This window comes from Natrix helvetica (genome assembly GCF_964273705.1).
Source record: "Natrix helvetica genome assembly, chromosome: 1".
Classification (NCBI taxonomy): Eukaryota; Metazoa; Chordata; class Lepidosauria; order Squamata; family Natricidae; genus Natrix; species Natrix helvetica.
Window position 1 is genome coordinate 19,561,482 of NC_138548.1, and position 19,177 is coordinate 19,580,658.

The 19,177-nt window shown below is 43.9% G+C and overlaps 1 protein-coding gene across 2 annotated transcripts; it reads right to left on the bottom strand.

Annotated features, from left to right (window-relative positions):
• Positions 1-562: 562 nt before the first annotated feature.
• Positions 563-18,838, bottom strand: DDA1 (DET1 and DDB1 associated 1). 2 transcript variants are annotated; one of them, XR_014176016.1, is made up of 6 exons: positions 18,733-18,838; positions 16,787-16,867; positions 13,879-13,930; positions 4,269-4,330; positions 1,963-3,570; positions 563-1,826 (listed from the first exon to the last, which is right to left on the bottom strand). XR_014176016.1 is itself a non-coding variant. In XM_081960685.1 (5 exons), exons 1-5 carry the CDS (start codon positions 18,733-18,735, stop codon positions 3,460-3,462), a joined length of 309 nt encoding a protein of 102 aa, XP_081816811.1. In that variant the 5' UTR covers positions 18,736-18,838; the 3' UTR covers positions 563-3,459. The 2 variants fall into 2 exon arrangements, 1 of the variants encoding a protein (XP_081816811.1); XM_081960685.1 differs by having other exon boundaries at positions 563-3,570.
• Positions 18,839-19,177: the final 339 nt, after the last annotated feature.

Genomic DNA, 19,177 nt, shown 5'->3' on the forward strand with positions numbered 1-19,177 from the left:
TGATCGACAAGCTCAGTGTCTTAGCCACTGAGTCCCTTTTGACTTTTAGCAATGACAGAGACAAATCTTCCAGAATGGTCTGCCCTAAAATTGACCATTCATTGGGGTTCACTTTACATAAAAAAATCCATTGATATTTTACAGACACCTGGGTTTACCTGACTCCTCTTTCCTTCCATTAATCTACAACCTGGCTGGTGCATTTTGTTGATCAAAACCAAGCCACTCATATTCTGGTTTATAGATGGCCCTACCAAATGGAAGCTAAAAGAATTTCACAAGGTGAAATTAGTGCACAACCACCAAACAAGAAAGCGAAGTCATGAGCTGCCTACCATCTCAATTCTGATGTTCTCACTCTGTAATTTGAAACCAGGATCGTGTTGGCTTTGCGCTATGTCATCGTACAGCTATGAATTGGGCAGGCCACATTCCCAGTTCCACAGTCACATATTACCGTTGCTGACAAAGAAAGCTGAGTGTGTTGAGGGTATACTATAGAGACACCGTTTTGAGTTTTCAGGTCACATCAAGTCCTTATACATATAAAATTCCAATCAAATTAAGTAAAAAGATTATTTTACTTCTACATTTAGAATTGAGAAATAAACAGAGTACATTTTCCAGTGGGGCAGAATCCACTTAAATCAAATTATATTTCCTAGATTACAAAGTATTGCACATGCATAATTTGAAATGCATCAGTAGAGTTTGCAGAATTCATCAAAACGCACCATCAGCTGACTTGGTGCACGGTGTGAACTAGGCCCATTAGGGATTTCCCCTCCCCTCCCCACCGCCAAAATCTGGATTAAAGATTCTGCTAGTTTATTACTTGGCAATGAAAACAATTGGATGCTGCTTTTCACTGTAAAAACCTAACAGCGATTACAACTATCACAAAAAAAGTGAAAAACATCCATTAAAAGAATTAGGGAGTTTTAACTGTTGAGAAAGGGCAACATAAAAAAGATGCATTTTTAAACCGAGCCAAAACATACCAGAGTTGGAGTCTCGAGTGCAATTTATTTGATTTTTTTTTATCCCACCTTTATCATTTTGTAAGGTGGCTAACATGCATAATCCTCCTTCCATTTTCCCACGACAACCCTGTGAGGTGCGTTGATCTGGGAATGACTGGCCCAAAACCACCCAGCTCCATACCTAAGGTGGGACTAGAACTCACAGCTTCCCAACACCTTATCCACTACAGGGAGCTGCCTCAATAAAAGATATTCCACAGGACTTGCACCAACTCAAGAGACTAACCACATCCACATCATCCTGCGACAGCTTATGTCAAGGGTGGGGGACTATGGTCCTTTTACGACTTATGGACTTCAATTCCCAGAATTCCTGAGCCAGCCGTGATTCAGGAATTCTGGGAGTCCACAAGTCGTAAAAGGGCCATAGCTCCCCGGCTCTGGTTTATGTGGATAAACTGTTATGTCTAATTCACCTGATTCACACATTCTTCATGCAAACATACATTCCTTCAGGCCTTTGTTTTTTATAATTGTCCCTAAACTAAGTCAATTTGCTTTGATGTCCTGGCATGACATTGATGCAAAAAGACCAAGGGTATGGTCATACACCTTGCTTACTGAAACAGCCAAAGGTTATTGGCCGAGTATCACTTCTATATCCAGCATATGAGTTACCAAAACAACCAGTCTCTATTTCATTTGCCTGAGAAATCCGAACTGGTTTTCTTCATTTGTTAGGTTCTCAACTGACTTAAGGACAGGCAACCATAGTGAGAGGCTGCCAATCCAAAGAGACGTCTGTAGCTCAACAGACAATTACTTAGAGCACTGTTTCTCAACCTTGATGACTTGAAGTCCTGTGGACTTCAACTCCCAGAATTCCCCAGCCAGCTGGCTGGAGAATTCTGGGAGTTGAAATCCACATGACTTCAAGTTGTCAAGGTTGAGAAACACTGAGTAAGGCAGCTCATGTCACCTTGGCTTCAAATGTTAAAGCACCTCAGAATTCAGTGCTTTACTTTACAAAAGTGGGGTCAGGCCACTCTTCTGATTTCAAATCTATGTTCCCTCTGGATAAACTGTGGTGGGCCATGGAATAGGATGAATGGTTGGGTCCAGAGCTTTTTTAAAAAAAAAATGGTAGGGACTAGAAGTGTGCAGAATTATTTATAAGGTTAAAATGTTTTGACCTTGAAAATATATTCCAACCTTAGAAGGAGTATTCTGCACTGCACCAATCCTACCAAGAGTGTTGCAACTTCAAATCAGATTTAGCATCAGTTTCAAAACCAGAGCTCTGGCCTGGAAGACACTCCCCCCCCCCCTCTTTCAAGCAGCAGGCTGCAAGACAAGACGCTGACCCCTTACCAGGGATCCGATTTCTTGCACGAGGGGGTTTGCAACTAATCTCAGAACTGCAGGCAGCTGTAGGGAGCGATGTCGCTGGCCCTTGCCCTAGAGTTTCGAACAAGAGGTGTTTTGTTTTGTTTTTTTAAAACAAGAACTCGTCAAAAGTGGTGAGAAATATCCCGCTTTATTCTACTTGAAAAGTTGCACAGAACTGGTCCATCCAAAGAGTGGTGCCAAAGAGATTCCTCGGCAAGCCCAAGTGGGTTTTTTTTGCACGCTATCTACGACCAACCGATGTGCTAATGAGTTTCCCAGGATGAGGGGGGGGGGGAGCCAGAGGGTCATGGGGGAGGAGACAGGCCAAAGGAGGTAACATGATAACACAACATTTGCCAGCAAAATGGGTACGATCTCAGCCAGAGATCATCAGCTGAAGAGAGACCACCGCAAACAACCTGATCCCCCACTACCGCCACCGTTGCTGGAAAACAGAACATGGTATGCAGGTAGCAACACGCCTGGAGAAGGATGGGTAAGAAATAAGCCTTCCACCCAGCCCCCTCACCTTACGAGTGCCTCCTGTTATCGAAACAATGCTAAGTCATGACACACCAGTAGTTGTACAGTAATTGTGAGATGGAAATTCTCGATAATATGAACAGAGGACACAATGCATCAGCATGAACGGAGCTCCCTCTTCAGAGAGCAGCTCATTCCTCAAAAAGAAGGGGGTAGCCACAAAAGTGGAATTATTTTCTTTAAAAAAATAATAATCACTGATCACAGATTAAACATCATTACTTTCTGATTTGCTCTGAACATGAGAGAGAGAGAGCGCACGCATAAATAATTAAAAAAATGGAAAAAGAAACCTCTCCTTCCCTCCATCCCCCCAAAATAAATACGTTGGCTTCTACAAAGTCAGAAATGGTATAGGCTGCACGATGGAGGGCAGGAGGAAGAGATGGGCGAAGGCAGAGGGCTGACGGAAGTGTGCGTGAGTGTGTATGTACATGTGCGTGCCTGTGTACACACTGAATGACACACACAGAAAAATAAAATAAAAATAAAACCCACACAGGAAGCGCCTGTAAATTTTAACACAGAAGACTGGAGAGAATTTTTAAGTGTCCTCATTCATATCTTGGCTGTCCGTCCGGGCAATTTTGCGAGGTGGGGCAGAGTTTTCACCTTCTATTTCCACTTGCTCAGGATCTCTTTTCTTCGCTGCATTCTAACAGGAGGAGGAAAAAAAGACAAGAAAAATTAGATTGGCTTGACTCCCTCTCACTTCAAGCCCCCAATTTTTTTCTCAAGGTTTTGGAAATTGGATTCTCTCCAGTGGTGGGATTCCATTTTTTTTTACTACTGGTTCTGTGGGCGTGGCTTGCTGGGCGTGGCAAGGGAAGGATACTGCAAAATCCCCATTTCCTCCCGATCAGCTGCGACTCGGGAGGCAGAGAATAGATGGGGACGGGGCAGTCGGAGGTGGTATTTACCGGTTCTCCGAACTACTCAAAATTTCCGCTACTGGTTCTCCAGAACCGGTTAGAACTGTCACTTCTGGTTCTTTCCCAAAGTAAACATCCGATACCAATTTTGCTTCCAGTAGACTTCTGGCAGTGCAGACAAGCACTGATAGGTTAGGAGCCGCTTATTATCTATCCCAAGTGAGATTCTACTAGAGCAGGGGTGTCCAAACTTGGGAACTTTAAGACTTGTGGACTTCAACTCCCAGAATTCCCCAGCCAGCTGGCTGGGGAATTCTGGGAATTGAAGTCCACAAGTCTTAAAGTTCCCAAGTTTGGACACCCCTGCACTAGAGCTACAGATCTATCAGTTGTTTTTAATCCGCTGTCCTCCCTATACTATTTCTAACATGCACACACACTAAGGATGGCACTTGACAACAATTTCTACAAAAACCCCTACCTTTTTGTCCCACTGCTGATGTAGGTAACGCAAGAGTATATTTGTCTTTTCTGTGACAATTACTGTTGAAGAAAGACAAGAAAGAAATGATCAGTACAGAATCAAACAAATCCACTAAAAAACCATTGCAGGGTTCTGGGCTTCGCTGACTGCAGGATTACGGGAGACAGTTGCTTGCTTGGAGCTGAAACTAAGCGCAGAGAAGGGCTGTCACTCAGCAGGAGAGCTCACATTTCCCATGCAGAAAGTCACAGGTTCAATCTCTGGAGATCATCCCTCCAGCCAAAAGAAAGCAAGAAAATGATTTCCACAGGATCCTATGGAGCTTGTGTATCAACCAGGGAAGGTGCAATTCTGGATACAGAACAACTGGTTCCATCAGGAGTAGGAAGCCTTTAGCCTTGTTCAAGACCAAATAATGAAAATACAGTTGGTCCTCAACTTACAACCATTTGTTTAGTGACTGTTCGATATTACAGTGGCACTGAAAAAAGTGATGAATGGAAAAAGTGATGAACGATCAGTCCTTGCACCTAACAATCACTGCAGCATCCCCAAAGTCATGTGATCCAAATTCAGGCACCTAACAACTGGCAATGCATTTATGATGGTTGCAGCATCCTATGGTTACGTGATCAGCATTTCCAATGTTCCCAGCTGGCTTTCGACCACCTATCAGGAAGAGTATCCCCCTCCACTAGAATCTCTACAGATAAGGCATGGAAATTCTACTCTAATTCTCACATTTCTCTTCTCCTCTTTTGTATCATGTCTATTAAATATTGTAGACTTTTGTCTTTTCGTAGGTCTATGGCAGTGATGGCTAACCTTTTTGTCGAGGCGTGCCAAAAACGGGGGGAAGGTCACGCGCAGACTTCCGGGTTGCCCGTTCACCCATTTTTCTCCTTCAGGAGGCTTCCCTCAAGCCTCCGGAGGGTGAAAAACAGCTGAAAATGAAGGCCGAAAATCAGCTTGCCAGCATGCGCATGCGTACAGGAGCTAACAGGGCAATATCTTGCGTGCCCTCAGAAATGGTTTGCCATCACGGCTCCATGGCATGTAAAAAGTCAGCATTTTTCCATCTACATAAATCATCACCGGCATATAATCCTTGTTATAGTGGTTACGGGGTTGGCCTAGAAACCAGGAGTTTGGTCCTCCCCTAAGCATGGGTGATTTGGGCCAGTCATTCTCTTAGTGCAACCCACCTTGCAGAGTGGTTCTTGCGAGGAAAGGAAAGGGGAAAGGAGAAGAGAGGAGAGGAGAAAGGAAAGAAAAGGAGAGGAGAAAAAAGGAAAGGAAAGGAAAAGAGAGGAAACAGGAGGCAGTAGCATTACATACACTTCCTTGAGTTTTACAAAAAAAAAAAAATAGCAATAGCAATAGCACTTAGACTTACATACCGCTTTATAGTGCTTTACTCTAAATGGTTTTACAGAGTCAGCCTATTGGCCCCAACAATCTGGCTCCTCATTTTACCCACCTTGGAAGGATGTAAGGCTGAGTCAACCTGGAGCCTGGTGAGATTCAAACTGCCAAATTGCAGGCAGCCGGCAGTCAGCAGAAGTAGCCTGCAGTACTGCGCTCTAACCACTGCACCGCCACGGCTCTTCGGTAAAATATAAATCTCCTCAAGCTCCCTCTCTCTGGTCCCACTGGTTGTTTATCAACCGGATGTCTTGGCAATACATCCATAGACAAAGGCATGCAATAAATACCTTGCCTATTGTTTGTCCCCAGCATCTGGCCTATCGTAATGCCATAACCCTGTGCATTTGCACTCCACATGTGGTGAGGAGGGGAAGCTTCAAAACAATCCAGGCACAGATGTTGACACTAACCCTCGATATTCAAGGCAGCTGAGAATCAGATGGCCAAGAACCCCAACCTGCTGCCGGCTACATTCTCCCATGGACCACAGCTGCCTTCTCTTCCCTTGTAGCCCTCCCTTGTTGCTGAAGCCTAGTTGAGGGCTACCCTGTGCTGCTACTCTATGCTCCACGTGCTGCTCTTTCTTAGCTTTGGTGAATTAGGACTACGGGGCATTGAGGCACAACAATTACAGATGACAAGGCAAGGGCAAAGTTCAGTTGGGTACTGGCTTCCCAAGTGAGAGAGCTCAGATAATCCAATTCCGGAGAGCTGTTTCGGATGGATTTTACTTCTCTAGTTCCTGCCTTCTCTAAGGAGCCTGGGAAGGGATGTTTTTTGCTCCCTCTGCCATTTTGCCCAAAGGATTGAGGCAGGGCACAAGAAAGAAAGAACGTGTTGGGTCATTTCCTATGAACAACAACAATTGAAAACCTTTCTGGACTGCCTAGAAATTCTAAGAGTTGTTTTCAAACCCACACTAGACATATACGTAGCCATTTTATTTAACTCTCTAATGTACTCATTTATTCCTTTTTCTTTCTCTCTACCATGTAAGGGTTTTTGGGGGCTCGCCATAATCTTAAGGTGGGGGGGAAGGAGTGAATAGATAGTTTTGGCTAGGTGACCTTCTTTCCTGTGGGAACACAGGCAGTTCCTGCGGAGAATGGAAGGTGGAGTTTGAAGACACGGGGCAATGTGGATTGAGGGTTTATTGGAGAATGTGACTTTTGAGGGATGTTTCTAACTTACACTATTATGTGGCGTAATTCTGGTTTGTGTCCGATCCGGAATCATAACAGACTTTGCAAATTCGATGTCCGCCTAAATAAAATAAATTTGTTTTCGAAGATGGACTTTGTGCATTTCTTTTTTTGAATGGGTTTCATCACTTGGAAACCTGACAATTGTGATCCCAACTTAGATCCAGTCCTAAGGAAAGCTGAATATACTTGAAGTGATCCAACCACAAAACTGCCCAATCCAACCTACTTCTGAGATGGCATCACATACATTTGAAAGGACTTCCAGATTGGAATGCTCTAACTATACAGGACTAATGACTGTTCAATACAATACAATACAATAGCAGAGTTGGAAGGGACCTTGGAGGTCTTCTAGTCCAACCCCCTGCCTAGGCAGGAAACCCTATACCATTTCAGACAAATGGCTATCCAACATCTTCTTAAAGACTTCCAGTGTTGGGGCATTCACAACTTCTGGAGGCAAGCTGTTCCACTGATTAATTGTTCTCACTGTCAGGAAATTTCTCCTCAGTTCTAAGTTGCTTCTCTCCTTGATTAGTTTCCACCCATTGCTTCTTGTTCTACCCTCAGGTGCCTTGGAGAATAGTTTGACTCCCTCTTCTTTGTGGCAACCCCTGAGATATTGGAACACTGCTATCATGTCTCCCCTAGTACTTCTTTTCATTAAACTAGACATACCCAGTTCCTGCAACCGTTCCTCTTAGCCTCCAGTCCCCTAATCATCTTTGTTGCTCTTCTCTACACTCTTTCTAGAGTCTCCACATCTTTTCTACATCGTGGTGACCAAAACTGAATGCAGTATTCCAAGTGTGGCCTTACCAAGGCATTATAAATTGGTATTAACACTTTAATTAGTGACCATTCAAAATTACAATGGCACTTATGACCATCACAGGATCCCCATGGTCACATGATCAAAATTTGGGCACTTAGGATTACGCAATCACCACTTGCAGTCTTTCCAGCAGGCTTCTGACAAGCAAAGTCAATGGGGGGGGGGGGGAAGCTGGATTCACATAATGACCAAGTGATTCACGTTAACAACTGTGATTGTTTAGCAGATTGTAAAATCAGGTGTGACTCACTTAACTGCCCTGCATAGCAATAGAAGTTCTGGTCATAAATGGTGGACTACCTGTGAAGTATTTTGCCTATCTCTTGTTACTCCCCTTGTACAAAGTCCTCAACGTAGGATCACAATTGAGTCCAAAAGTTCTGTTGTTGAGAGAAACATTTGTTAAGTGAGTTCTCTTGCCACTGTTGTTAAGCGGATCACTGCAGTGGGTAAATTAGCAGCACGGTGGTTAAGTGAAAACGGGTTTCTCCACTGACTTTGCTTGTCAGGCGGTCACAAGAGGTGATCACATGACCCCGGACACTGCAACCGTCATAAATATAAGTCAGTTGCCAACCGTCTGAATTTTGATCATGTGTTTATGGGGATATTGTAACGGTCGTGTGGAAAAAAATCATGCCACTTTTTTCAATGTCGTCGTAACTATGAACTTTCAGTGCCGTCGTAACTTTGAACGGACACTAAATGAACTGTGGTTATCAATAGGTAGTCAAGGACTACCTATATTCCCCCACCCCCACCCCAGCTCTTAGGAAGATATGATGGGATGCTATTTCCAAGAGTCCTCTTCTATGCTGTAGACGCAACCTGCTCTTCGATTTACTCAAGGATAAGTTTCAAAACAGGGCAGGAGAAGAGTTTAAGGCAGGGGTGTCCAAACTTGGGAGCTTTAAGACTTGTGGACTTCAACTCCCAGAATTCCCCAGCCAGCCATGCTGGCTGGGGAATTCTGGGAGTTGAAGTCCACAAGTCTTAAAGCTCCCAAGTTTGGACACCCCTGGTTTAAGGATAGGGCCAGCATCATGCTCACTCCAAATACAACCCAGGATGCGCAATGGCACATTTATTATTACGGCTTCAAAATAGTTCTTCCTGCCTCCACTGCACAAAGCAATTGCCCAGAAGAGCTTGAAAAATAGGCCTTCCCAATCAAATTGGAACTGGAAGCTGGCCAAGGTTTATAAGGCACATTGAGGATAAAAGTGCACTAGGATCCTCATATTGTATTTGCTGCATGGCTTGTGGGAATGGCCAGACCATTCTCTTTGCTGGCTGGGGAAGAATTCTGGGAGTTGAAGCCCACAAGTCTTAAAGTTCCCAAGTTTGGACACCCCTGTCTTATAGCAATCGCACTTAAGACTTATATAGTGCTTTTTTACAGCCCTCTCCAAGCGGTTTACAGAGTCAGCCTATTGCCCCCAACAATTTGGGTCCTCATTTTACCCACCTCGGAAGGATGGAAGGCTGAGTCGACCTTGAGCCTGGTGAGACTTGAACTCAACAGTCAGCAGAATTAGCCTGCAATACTACATTCTAACCACTGGACCACCACTGCTCTTGCTAACTTGAGCCATTCAGAATTGGAGTGAGTCGTGAGTTTAGCCCTGCAGTACTACACTCTAACCACTGCGCCACCATGGCTCTTATCCAAGTAAGGCCCTTGTGGATCCATACAGAGATAGTCTTGAAGCAAGTACATGTGCAGCTATTAGAAAAATACACGCTTACTCGAAGAGACAGGGGAGGAGAGAAAGAAATTCAACACTGGCTCACTCTCTCTCTTGGGCATAAGAGGGAGAGAAGGAGAAACACCGGCAAGCTTTTGTGTCTGTATATGTCAATCAGTCTTGACTCCTGACGACTGCCTATAGAGAAGTCCCTTGAGTTTTCTTGGCAAGGTTTCAGAAAAGGTTTGCCACTGTCTGCTTCTTTGGGCTGAGAGCGTTGACTGGCCCAAGGTCACCCAGCTGGTTTGTGCCTAAGGTGAGACTAGAACTCAGAATCTCTTGGTTTCTAGCTTGGTGCATTAACTACTAGACCAGGGGTCTCCAAGCTTGGTAACTTTTAAGGCTTATGGACTTCAACTCGCAGAATTCCTCAGCCAGAACTCTGAGAGTTGAAGTCCATAAGTCTTAAAGTTGCCAAGGTTGGAGATCCTTGCACTAGACCAAACTAGCTCTTTTGTTACTCAATCTGTAACTGATAGTGAACAATCAATTGAAATTGAAATTAGCCACTTCTCTCGGTCTGCCTGCTTTTCTATTATTATAGCCTATATATGAACCCATATACGGTAGATATACACATACAAACCAGTATTTCTCGCGGTGTCTTATTTCCTGACCTAGTCCACTTTGAAGGGCTGATAGATGTTTTCAGATAATGTCTCACCTTGTGGACAAAAGCCTTAAAGAATATAATCTGTGCCTGTGAGTTTTAAGATGCAGGAGGTACCTTTTGCACTAGAGCAGGGGTCCCCAACCCCTGGTCTATGTCTGCCATTGGGCCGTGGCATGCCAGAAACCGGGCAGTGGAAACAAACCAAGACCTCTCCATGGGATATAGGGAGCATGCAAAATCATGCCCTTTCTGGTCTGCAGAAAATACTTTCTCTACAGAACCGGCCCCTGGAGTCTAAAATGTTGGGGGCCGCTGCACTAGAGCACTGCCTCAACTCACTCAACCACAACCACTTGCTACTTTTTGGATCAGGGCTTGGAGAATGGTGGCCACTTAATCCCACGCACGTTTGGAGATGTGATTTGTGGCAGCAGAAATGGCACCAGGTGCCTTACAGCAGGGGTCTCTAACCTTGGCAGCTTTAAAACTTGTGGACTTCAACTCTAAGAATTCCTCAGCCGGAAGAAGGGGGAATTCTGGGAGTTCAAATCCACAAATTTTAAACTTGCCAAGGTTGGAGACTCCAGCATAACTGAGCACATGTACAGCTTCTAAAAAATGAATGGTTAAGGATCGTCAAAGTGCTTTGCGCATGGAGCAGCTAGGCCCATGCCTGAATCAAATCACCAGGGTTTTAGACACTTCAATCTTTACCTCTTGCAAATACAGGCTAAATGCACTTGCGCTGGGCAGAAGTGCTGCAGAGAGTGGGAGAGCAAGAGGTATGCAGTGGGCCCCATCAGCCTAATTATTCCAGCTCGCGGGTTCCGGAAGAGCTTCTCTGCTGTCACACCTGCCCTGTGGAACATCTTGCCCTGAGGAGTGAGGTCAGCTCCAACCGTCTCGATCTTCCATAAAAGCCTAGCGCTCTTGGGGTGCCAGCTGGCTTGGGGCTCCAACGGGAGAGCATGAGAGTTAGAGATTGGTTAGCTACAGATTCCACCTTCCTCGCCATCCTGCTCTGCCCTCCCCATCTTTTAACTGGACTGCGGTATTTGGCTTTCCTAGTAACTTATCTATGTTTTATACAGTTTTTATCTTTTATGATTGTAAGCCACCCTTAAGGTAAGATGGGTGGCCTATACATTTTACAAATAAATAAATAAGAGGAAAGCCATGCTTCAGAGATTTCCTTGGTAACAGTATTCATGCAGATAAAGATGGCAGATAAGAGGAGGAAAGGGGTGGAAAAGACTGGGGGCAAAATGATGAGCGATCTACTCTATTGTAATTGTTGCTTCTTATTTAACTTTAACTTGTTGCAACCTGTCCAAAATCTTTTCAATTGGGCAACCTATAAAAACTGCTATAATTAGTAAAGATATAGGTTCCCCTCACACATATGTTCTAGTTGTTCCCGACTCTAGGGGGCGGTGCTCATCTCCGTTTCAAAGCCGAAGAGCCAGGACTGGCTGAAGACGTCTCCATGGTCATGTGGCCAGCATGATTAAATGCCAAAGGTGCACGGAACGCTGTTACCTTCCCACCAAAGGTGGTTCCTATTTTTCTACTTGCAGGTTTTATTTTGGATCATTGAAGTTGGACCTAAATGCTTTGGTAGAACTTCTGTAGTGGGATAGAACGTGCATATTTGAAGCAAAATATTTTTTTTCATTTCGTTTCCTGACCATTCCTAATCCAGGCAAACTGTATCAAGAAAGGGTTACAAGGATGATCAGAGGATTGGAAATTAGGTTTCATGAAAAGAGATTGAAGGAAATTGTTATGTTTCATCTTAAGGAAGAAATGCAGGAGGTAAATGATAAGGTGTCACACAGAACAAATTTGTTTTCTATCACCCCAAAGGGAAAAACAAGGAAGCAAGGAATAGTGGCTGTAAATCACCGAAACATTTTTAGGAAATATTTTCTACAAATAAAGAGTTTCGTTTCTCAACCAATTATTAACAGAACTGCTGAGTTTTTGCTTTGCTTTAATTTGAATTACAGTACTGGATTTGATGAGGATGGCTAAAATGGCGATTTTTTTGCTGTGAGAAAGTTGAGTCATGCTGGACATCCAGCTTGATATTTTGGCAACTTTCAATACCATCAATGAAAGAATATTTTGCTGGAGCAGCTCGGGGAAGGGGGCGGGGGTTGAGTAGGATTAGAAAACTGAGTAAGAGGATGCTGATGTTTTAAAAAATAATTTATGATCAATAAAACATAATCATGCAAGCCTTAATTTCATGACAAATAGGCTGCAGGACCACTAAGGTCCATCTTACTCATCATGGTATTTAACATCTATACTAGCCCATGAGCTGCATCCAGCCCCCATGTTGAGTCACACTGTTAAATAAAAATCAACTGATTTCTGCATTCTAAAATGCAATGTAGTATATTAAAACCAATAGTGCACCCATTTTTTGATAGGGTCCTCTTGCTGTCTATCGGGTGCGTTTCAAGGTTTTGATAACGATCTTTAAAGTGCTCCATGGCTCAGGACCTAGTTACTTGCGGGATCGTATTCTGCCCCATACATCCCTGCGACCAATCCGCTCGCACAGAGAGGGTCTCCTCCAGGTGCCGTCCACCAGACAGTGCCGAGGGGCGGCGCCTAGGAGTAGAGCCTTCTCTGTGGCGGGCCCAGCCCTGTGGAATGACCTCTCCCCGGATATTAGGAATACCTCTGACCTCCGCTCCTTTCGTGTAAAGCTCAAGACCCACCTATTTCAAGTAGCTGGCCTGGCTCAACTATGATCTAACTATATCGCTCCTGACGGGTTTTTTATTTGGGTATTTTAATTGTATTCAATTATTTAGGGGTTTTTAAACATTGTGTTTTTAATTGTTTTTATTCATCAGCCCACCTCCTCCTTGTACATGTCTTGGCATACGTTTTTGTTATATGTATGTCTTGTCTATATATTTATTTCCTATGTTTTATTGTACGCCGCCCCGAGTCTTTCGGGAGAGGGTGCGGCTAAGAAATAAATATTTATTATTATTATTATTATTGCTGTAGTTCTTTGACATATCCTAGCCTAAGCGATGTAACCAGAAAACTCTGGATTAATTTATATGAAGACTAAACAACTCATGACCAGTTGGGTCACCATTTCAGAGATATTTCCTTACTTAAACAGAAAAACAGAATGATCAAAGACAAAAAAAATCCATGGGAGCAGGAATGATTAACATCCAGGAGGCTTAACGTAGCTGACCAACTTCAGGCAATCAATGGACTGATCTACGCAGCCTCAAGAGGGCCTGGGGGGACTGGTGGTGCAGCGATTATAATCCTGTATTGCAGGCTGATTTTGCCCACAGTCTGGAGTTCTATCTTGGGGTCAACTCTCTATTTTATGCATTTTCGGTCTTTTGCAGCCATGATTGAAAGTTTTTCCATTGCGCATATTTAGCCTTATAATATCCAAATTCATAAAAAATCGTAATAGTGTTTCTAGCAAAGGAATAGTGAAAATAAGGCTTCCAAATGCAATCCAAACCTATCACAGTGCTAAATAATAGACTAATGAATTATCTCTGTTTCACCTTAACTATGAGCTTGAAGGAAGAATCTACACTTTCAGTAGAGTTCTACATCAAAAACTGAAGTTTTGGTCTGATTCCATATAAAATGGTACACCACAAGTCACTTACATTTTTTAACTGCTGAGAAATATAAAATACACAAATTGCCATTATACATATACAGCAATAACCTTCCACGGACAGTGGGGCAGGAATAACAAAAACAGGCAGGGACTTACTCTGTTCTGATGGATATTCCCGTGTCGGAAGATAAACTGAAGGTCTTCTGTTCTGTAAATAAGTTTTGTTTTCAAAAACAAAGAGTTATGCCGTGTGTAAGAGGCAGTTCAATCCACCATATTGTTAAACATTCAAACTGCTATTGTAATGGAATGTTTTTACAAAATAAGAAAAAGTTTAACTTTCTAAACAGATCAATAGATCGTCATGTCCTAATGGAAACTGATTTAAAGCTTATTGTTTGCTGGAGTTCCCCAAAGGATGCAGACACTCTCAGGTCCAAGGATGGGATTCTACCGGTATCTCCGACGAACAGCTGGGAGCGAACTGGTTCGCTCTGACGATTAGCTGGGCCCACCTGCCCTTGCATTTTACTGACCTATATCCTCTCAGCTGAGTCGCGCAGCGGAGCAGATTGGCGCACCTCAGCTGTTTTCCTCCGCAGCAGAAATGCAGTAATTAAGTTTTCTCAAAACTGTGTACGTGAAGCACACGATCATCAAACCGGTTGTTAAACCAGTAAGATCTCACTACTGGTTGGGTCCCTGCTAGATTCAGAAAGGTATGCCTTCACTCCCAAATAAGCATAGGCTGATCACTTAATGCATTTATAAGCTGTATATCCCACTTCTCATACAAGAGAGCAAAGACAAAATATATACACCACTCTCTTCCGCCGTCCCTGCGATAACTCTGTACAGCAGACTAGGTTAAGAAAATGACTGGCTCAGTTACTTAGTGGGCTTCCATTACTAAGAATGAACAAAAATCTGGTTATTTGTGTTTCTAATCCAATACCTTCATCACCCTCACAGTCTCTCAACAGCATTGGACAACTATGGAAGGGAAAGATTCTGCTTCTAGATTGCTGATGGCAAATCTATAATGTAAATATTAAAAGTGACATTGCCACTATGTTTGGGGAGTCAGGTCAAAATGCATTGAACATCCGACAACTGTTCTCAAAAGCAGACCCCATTCTCAAGCGGTTTTCGAAGGCTGCACCAGAAGAGGTTGCGCTCTTTCTTGTGGCTTTCAAAGCCTCCAAAAGTCATCTAACAGTTCTGGTTCACTTAATCACCGTGTAACTAACTTAACGACTGCAATGTTTCACTTAACAACTGGGTCAAGAAAAGTGGTAACACGGGGGGGCAAAACTCACTTAACCAATGTCTTGCTTAGCAGCAGAAATTTGGGGATTACTTGTAGCCATACGATAGGGGCTACCTTATTTTCTTTTCTTTTCTTTCTCACATTTTTTTCTTCTTTTTAATGTCTAAAGAAGATTGTTTTGACAGTGACAAATCACTTAAAATAGTTAACAGTATCTTTCCACTGGAAGAGGTTCTGACCCATTGTACCTGGATGGAAAATTCCAGATGGATAGAAAGTTAAGATTTCAGTCTGTGTCATCTACAGTTTTCTTCTGCTATTCCCGATTCTACCTTTGATCAACTCCATCAAAAGTTCTACTTCCATTCACCTATTTCCTAGCAGTACGAAACACTCTTTAGCTAAAGGTTTCCTCTTTTTAGTCATTTCTGACCCTAGGGGGCGATGTTCATCTCTGTTTCTTAGCCGAGGGAGCCAATGCTGTCTGAAGACATTTCCGTAGTCATGTGATTATAGTCTGTGTGACTATAAGCCCCACACAGAAAGCTGTTACATTCTCACCGAAGTGGAACCTATTTATATATTCGCATTTGCATGCTTTCAAACTGCTAGGTAGGCAGGAGCTCAGGCAAGCAATGGGTGCTCACTCTGTCCCCACAGCTTTTGGGTCTCAACCCAGGCTGTCAAGTTTTCCATCTTTAACCTCTGAGCCATCGCATTCCCTGTGAAACACCCTTTACCCAGTTCTATTACAAGTACTCTTCATTTAGCGACTACAATTGGGACCGGCAACTTAGTCATCATTAAGCAAAGTGGTCGCTAAATAACACCACAATCATGCAACTTTTCTCAGCTTCCCTCTGCTGCTTTATAAACCTGCAATGGCTAAAAATGCAAGGATTGGTCAAGTTTTTTCCCCATCTCCACTGTAACTGTGAACAACTGCTAAACAAGGCAATGGCTAAACAAGGACTAGCTGTAATTAATTACTTCTATTTTGTTTTGTGAGGTCACCCCCCTTTTTTAATGTATTAAAATATGAGACTGATATAGATTAAGAATTTACAAATATATATAATTTATGTACAGAAGGCAGGGGGGGGGAGACTATATATAAAAAAGACTACACCTGGGACAGTTTAAAAATAAGTTAATCTTTTAAAAACCCACATTTCTCTTATTGAAACAACCTATCGCAGTTCCTTCTCAGAAAATGTGGGCTTTAAAAAAAAGTTATTTACAAAAAGGAACAAATGATAACCAACTTTCTGGTACACCTTTCTTCACTTTCCTATAACGTATAGAATTTGATCTGCGAAATTAAATCTTTCAGAGATTTCTCTATTAGCATCAACTAGTAACTCTACTCAAGAAGAGCATTAGCCAGTATACATTAAGAAAAGTAATGCAGGGTTTTAACATGAGCATGGATAATTAAGCCTCTGAGACTGATACACATTTATTGACCATTTATGTTGTCCTCAATTTCCATTATCTGTTTTTCATTATCTTGTTTATTTGTATTGAGGTTTTTTTTAATCCAATGTTGGCCACTCAGAGTCACTATTGCAAGATAAGCCATATTAATCAATTAAATATATAAATAATCCTTGATCTGCATGAAACCTTCAGCCCCCTGAGAATCAAGAAAATGGCCAAATTTTGGAATCGATTTTTGTTTTTTGCAAGAAATAAAGGGGAAAGGGAGGGGGGTTAAGCTAAGGATTCTTAACTTTTGGCCAACTATGAATGCCATTCTCATGAATTTACAACCAAAAGGACAAAGATACTTACCGATGCTTTGCATACAGAATCTGCATGGAATCGGCTGAAGTTGCTTTTGTTATAAACTGGCAATCCTTTCAGAAAGTCAGCCTAGAAAAAAGAAATTCCAATCACAGGCAAGTAGACTAGATCTCAGGATCTAAACTAATGCCCCTCTGATCCCAGATTGGCCACACTAGGAGTCGGCAACCTTATAAACACTCGAAGAGTCATTTGGACCCGTTTCCCACAAAAAAGAAAACACCGGGAACTACAAAACCCGTCCCGTGCCTGAATATTTCCTGAGGCCACAAAACTAGCATATGTAGTTGAATTAAATGTTCTGTTTTCTTCTGAAGCTTTTCTTTTCTTGGATTTATCCGTGGTTGGCCTACTAGGAGTTGAAAAGCTCAATAAATCACATGCCAATGACACATGTTTTGAAGGAGCCGCAGCAGAGGGATAAAAGAGCCACATGTGGCTCCAGAGCGATGGATTGCTGACCCCTGGGCCACACCATACTTTTTAGCAGCCAGCTGTGGGTATTTCCCTTTGACAAAAGGAAGCTCATCCTTTAGCAGTTACCCTTCACCATCTGATTTTTTAAAATCTGTATAACACTCCCTAAATAAATCTGACTACATAGGACAAACAAGCTACCTGTTTCATAGTCTTTAACTTGCATGAACAGTTCCTTCATGGTGTCCTAACCTCTTTCTACCTGTAATTTTGTCTAAGAATGGACAAAGGGAAAGGGACACAAATGGAACAGTATTCAAAGCCAGGACCATCAACCTGAGTTTTATTCTTAAAATCTGAGGCTCAAAAGGAGCTGCTCTTCCTAACTAAATAATGTACCCTACATTATTTGAATAGAGTCCAGACAGCCAATAGTCTCAGATGCTCCTGAACTGAGCAAGACTGGATGCCATAGCCTAAACGCCCCTGGGGACTGAATTAAGTACAGATAGTCCTGGACTTACAACAATTCATTTACTGACCGTTCAAAGTTGCAACAGCACTGAAAAAAGCGACTTATGACAGTTTTTCAAACTTACAACCGTTGCCGCATCCTGTAATCAAAATTCAGACACTTGGCCACTGACTCGTCCTTATGACAGTTTGCAGTGTCCCGGGGTCATTTTGTGCCCTTCTGACAATGGGAAAACCAGATTCACTTAGCACCTGCATTAGGAACTGAACAACTGCAGCGATGGGAAAATGGAGCGAAACTCACTGAGCAAATCTTTCACTTCCCAACAGAAATTTGGGGCTCAATTGAGGTCGTTAAGCCAAGGACTCCCTGTACTGCACCCTAGCAGACCTCCAGCCCAGACACAAACTCCCCCTCCCCATAGACACCCCCAAAAGGCTCATATGGGCAATGCCTTATCAAGCCAACCACGATCTCTAGATTTTCCTGATCCAAGGCTGAAATCCAACCTCCCCATCCACCCCACAACCCCATCTCCCCATTTTTTGTCCCCCCGACGCTCCTGGCAACCCCCACAGCTCCCCCCCCCGAAACGTCCCATGCCCGCCTGCCTCCAAATCCACACCCAGAGGACCTTCTTAGTCCAGCCCCTCCAACGTCCATTCACGGATGGAGGGTCACCAAGGCAGATGTTCCTCTGAGGCCTCCCCACGGGGGAGGGTCCCGGCCAAGCCCCCAGCCACGCACCCCAAATCCCGCCCCCCCACCCCATAAAGGCCCCCCTCCTCCCTGGAAAACCTTCTTAGCGCAGGCCGGGCGTCTCGCTGCCCTCCCTCCCCGCCCGAGAGCCCCGGGCCGGCCCAGCCCCGGCATCACCCGGCTTCTGTCCAGCGCCTGGCACTCATTGCGCCCGGTCGAAGCCCACTACCCGGCACGCCCCCTCCCCTGGGGAGCCCTGCCCCCTCCCCCCCGAAGGGGAGGGGACACGAAGCCGGTGGAGGGGGGGCGCTTCCACATCTAGGGGCTGGGAGTGCCCACCTACCATTTTCCCCCACCAGGCACCTCCTCACCAACTTCTCATCGTCCTCCTCCTCCTGCTCCTCCTCCTTCTGGGTTCCCTGCTCGGCGACGCCCATCGGAAAGGCCATTGGGCCACCCATGGCGGAAACGGAGTCTCCATTGGTTCCTATAGACGTCGTTCCGGATGGAATGCCCGCCCTCTCTCTCTCTCGCCCCCTCTCCCTCCCGTGAGCTACGGAAGGGGAAAAGGGAGAAAAGGCGGAAGGAAAACCCCGGATGAAAACGAGGATTTCCTCCCGTGGCTTCATGGGAAATGTAGTGCGTCCGGGAAAGGGGAATGGTCGCTCTCTCTCTCTCTTTTTTCATAAACCCAACATTCCCCCCAAGTCTCAGTAGAATAGAACAGAACAGGAGAGGAGAGGAGAGAATTCTTTATTGGCCAAGTGTGATTGGACACACAAGGGATT

Bases quoted from the DNA above. Each gene is read 5' to 3' on its own strand.
- DDA1 (XM_081960685.1), bottom strand. The intron at 13,931-16,786 runs GTAAGTATCTTT...ACTTATTTACAG, and splicing joins ATTCTGTATGCAAAGCATCG to AACAGAAGACCTTCAGTTTA. The intron at 3,571-4,268 runs GTAGGGGTTTTT...TCCTCCTGTTAG, and splicing joins ATCAGCAGTGGGACAAAAAG to AATGCAGCGAAGAAAAGAGA.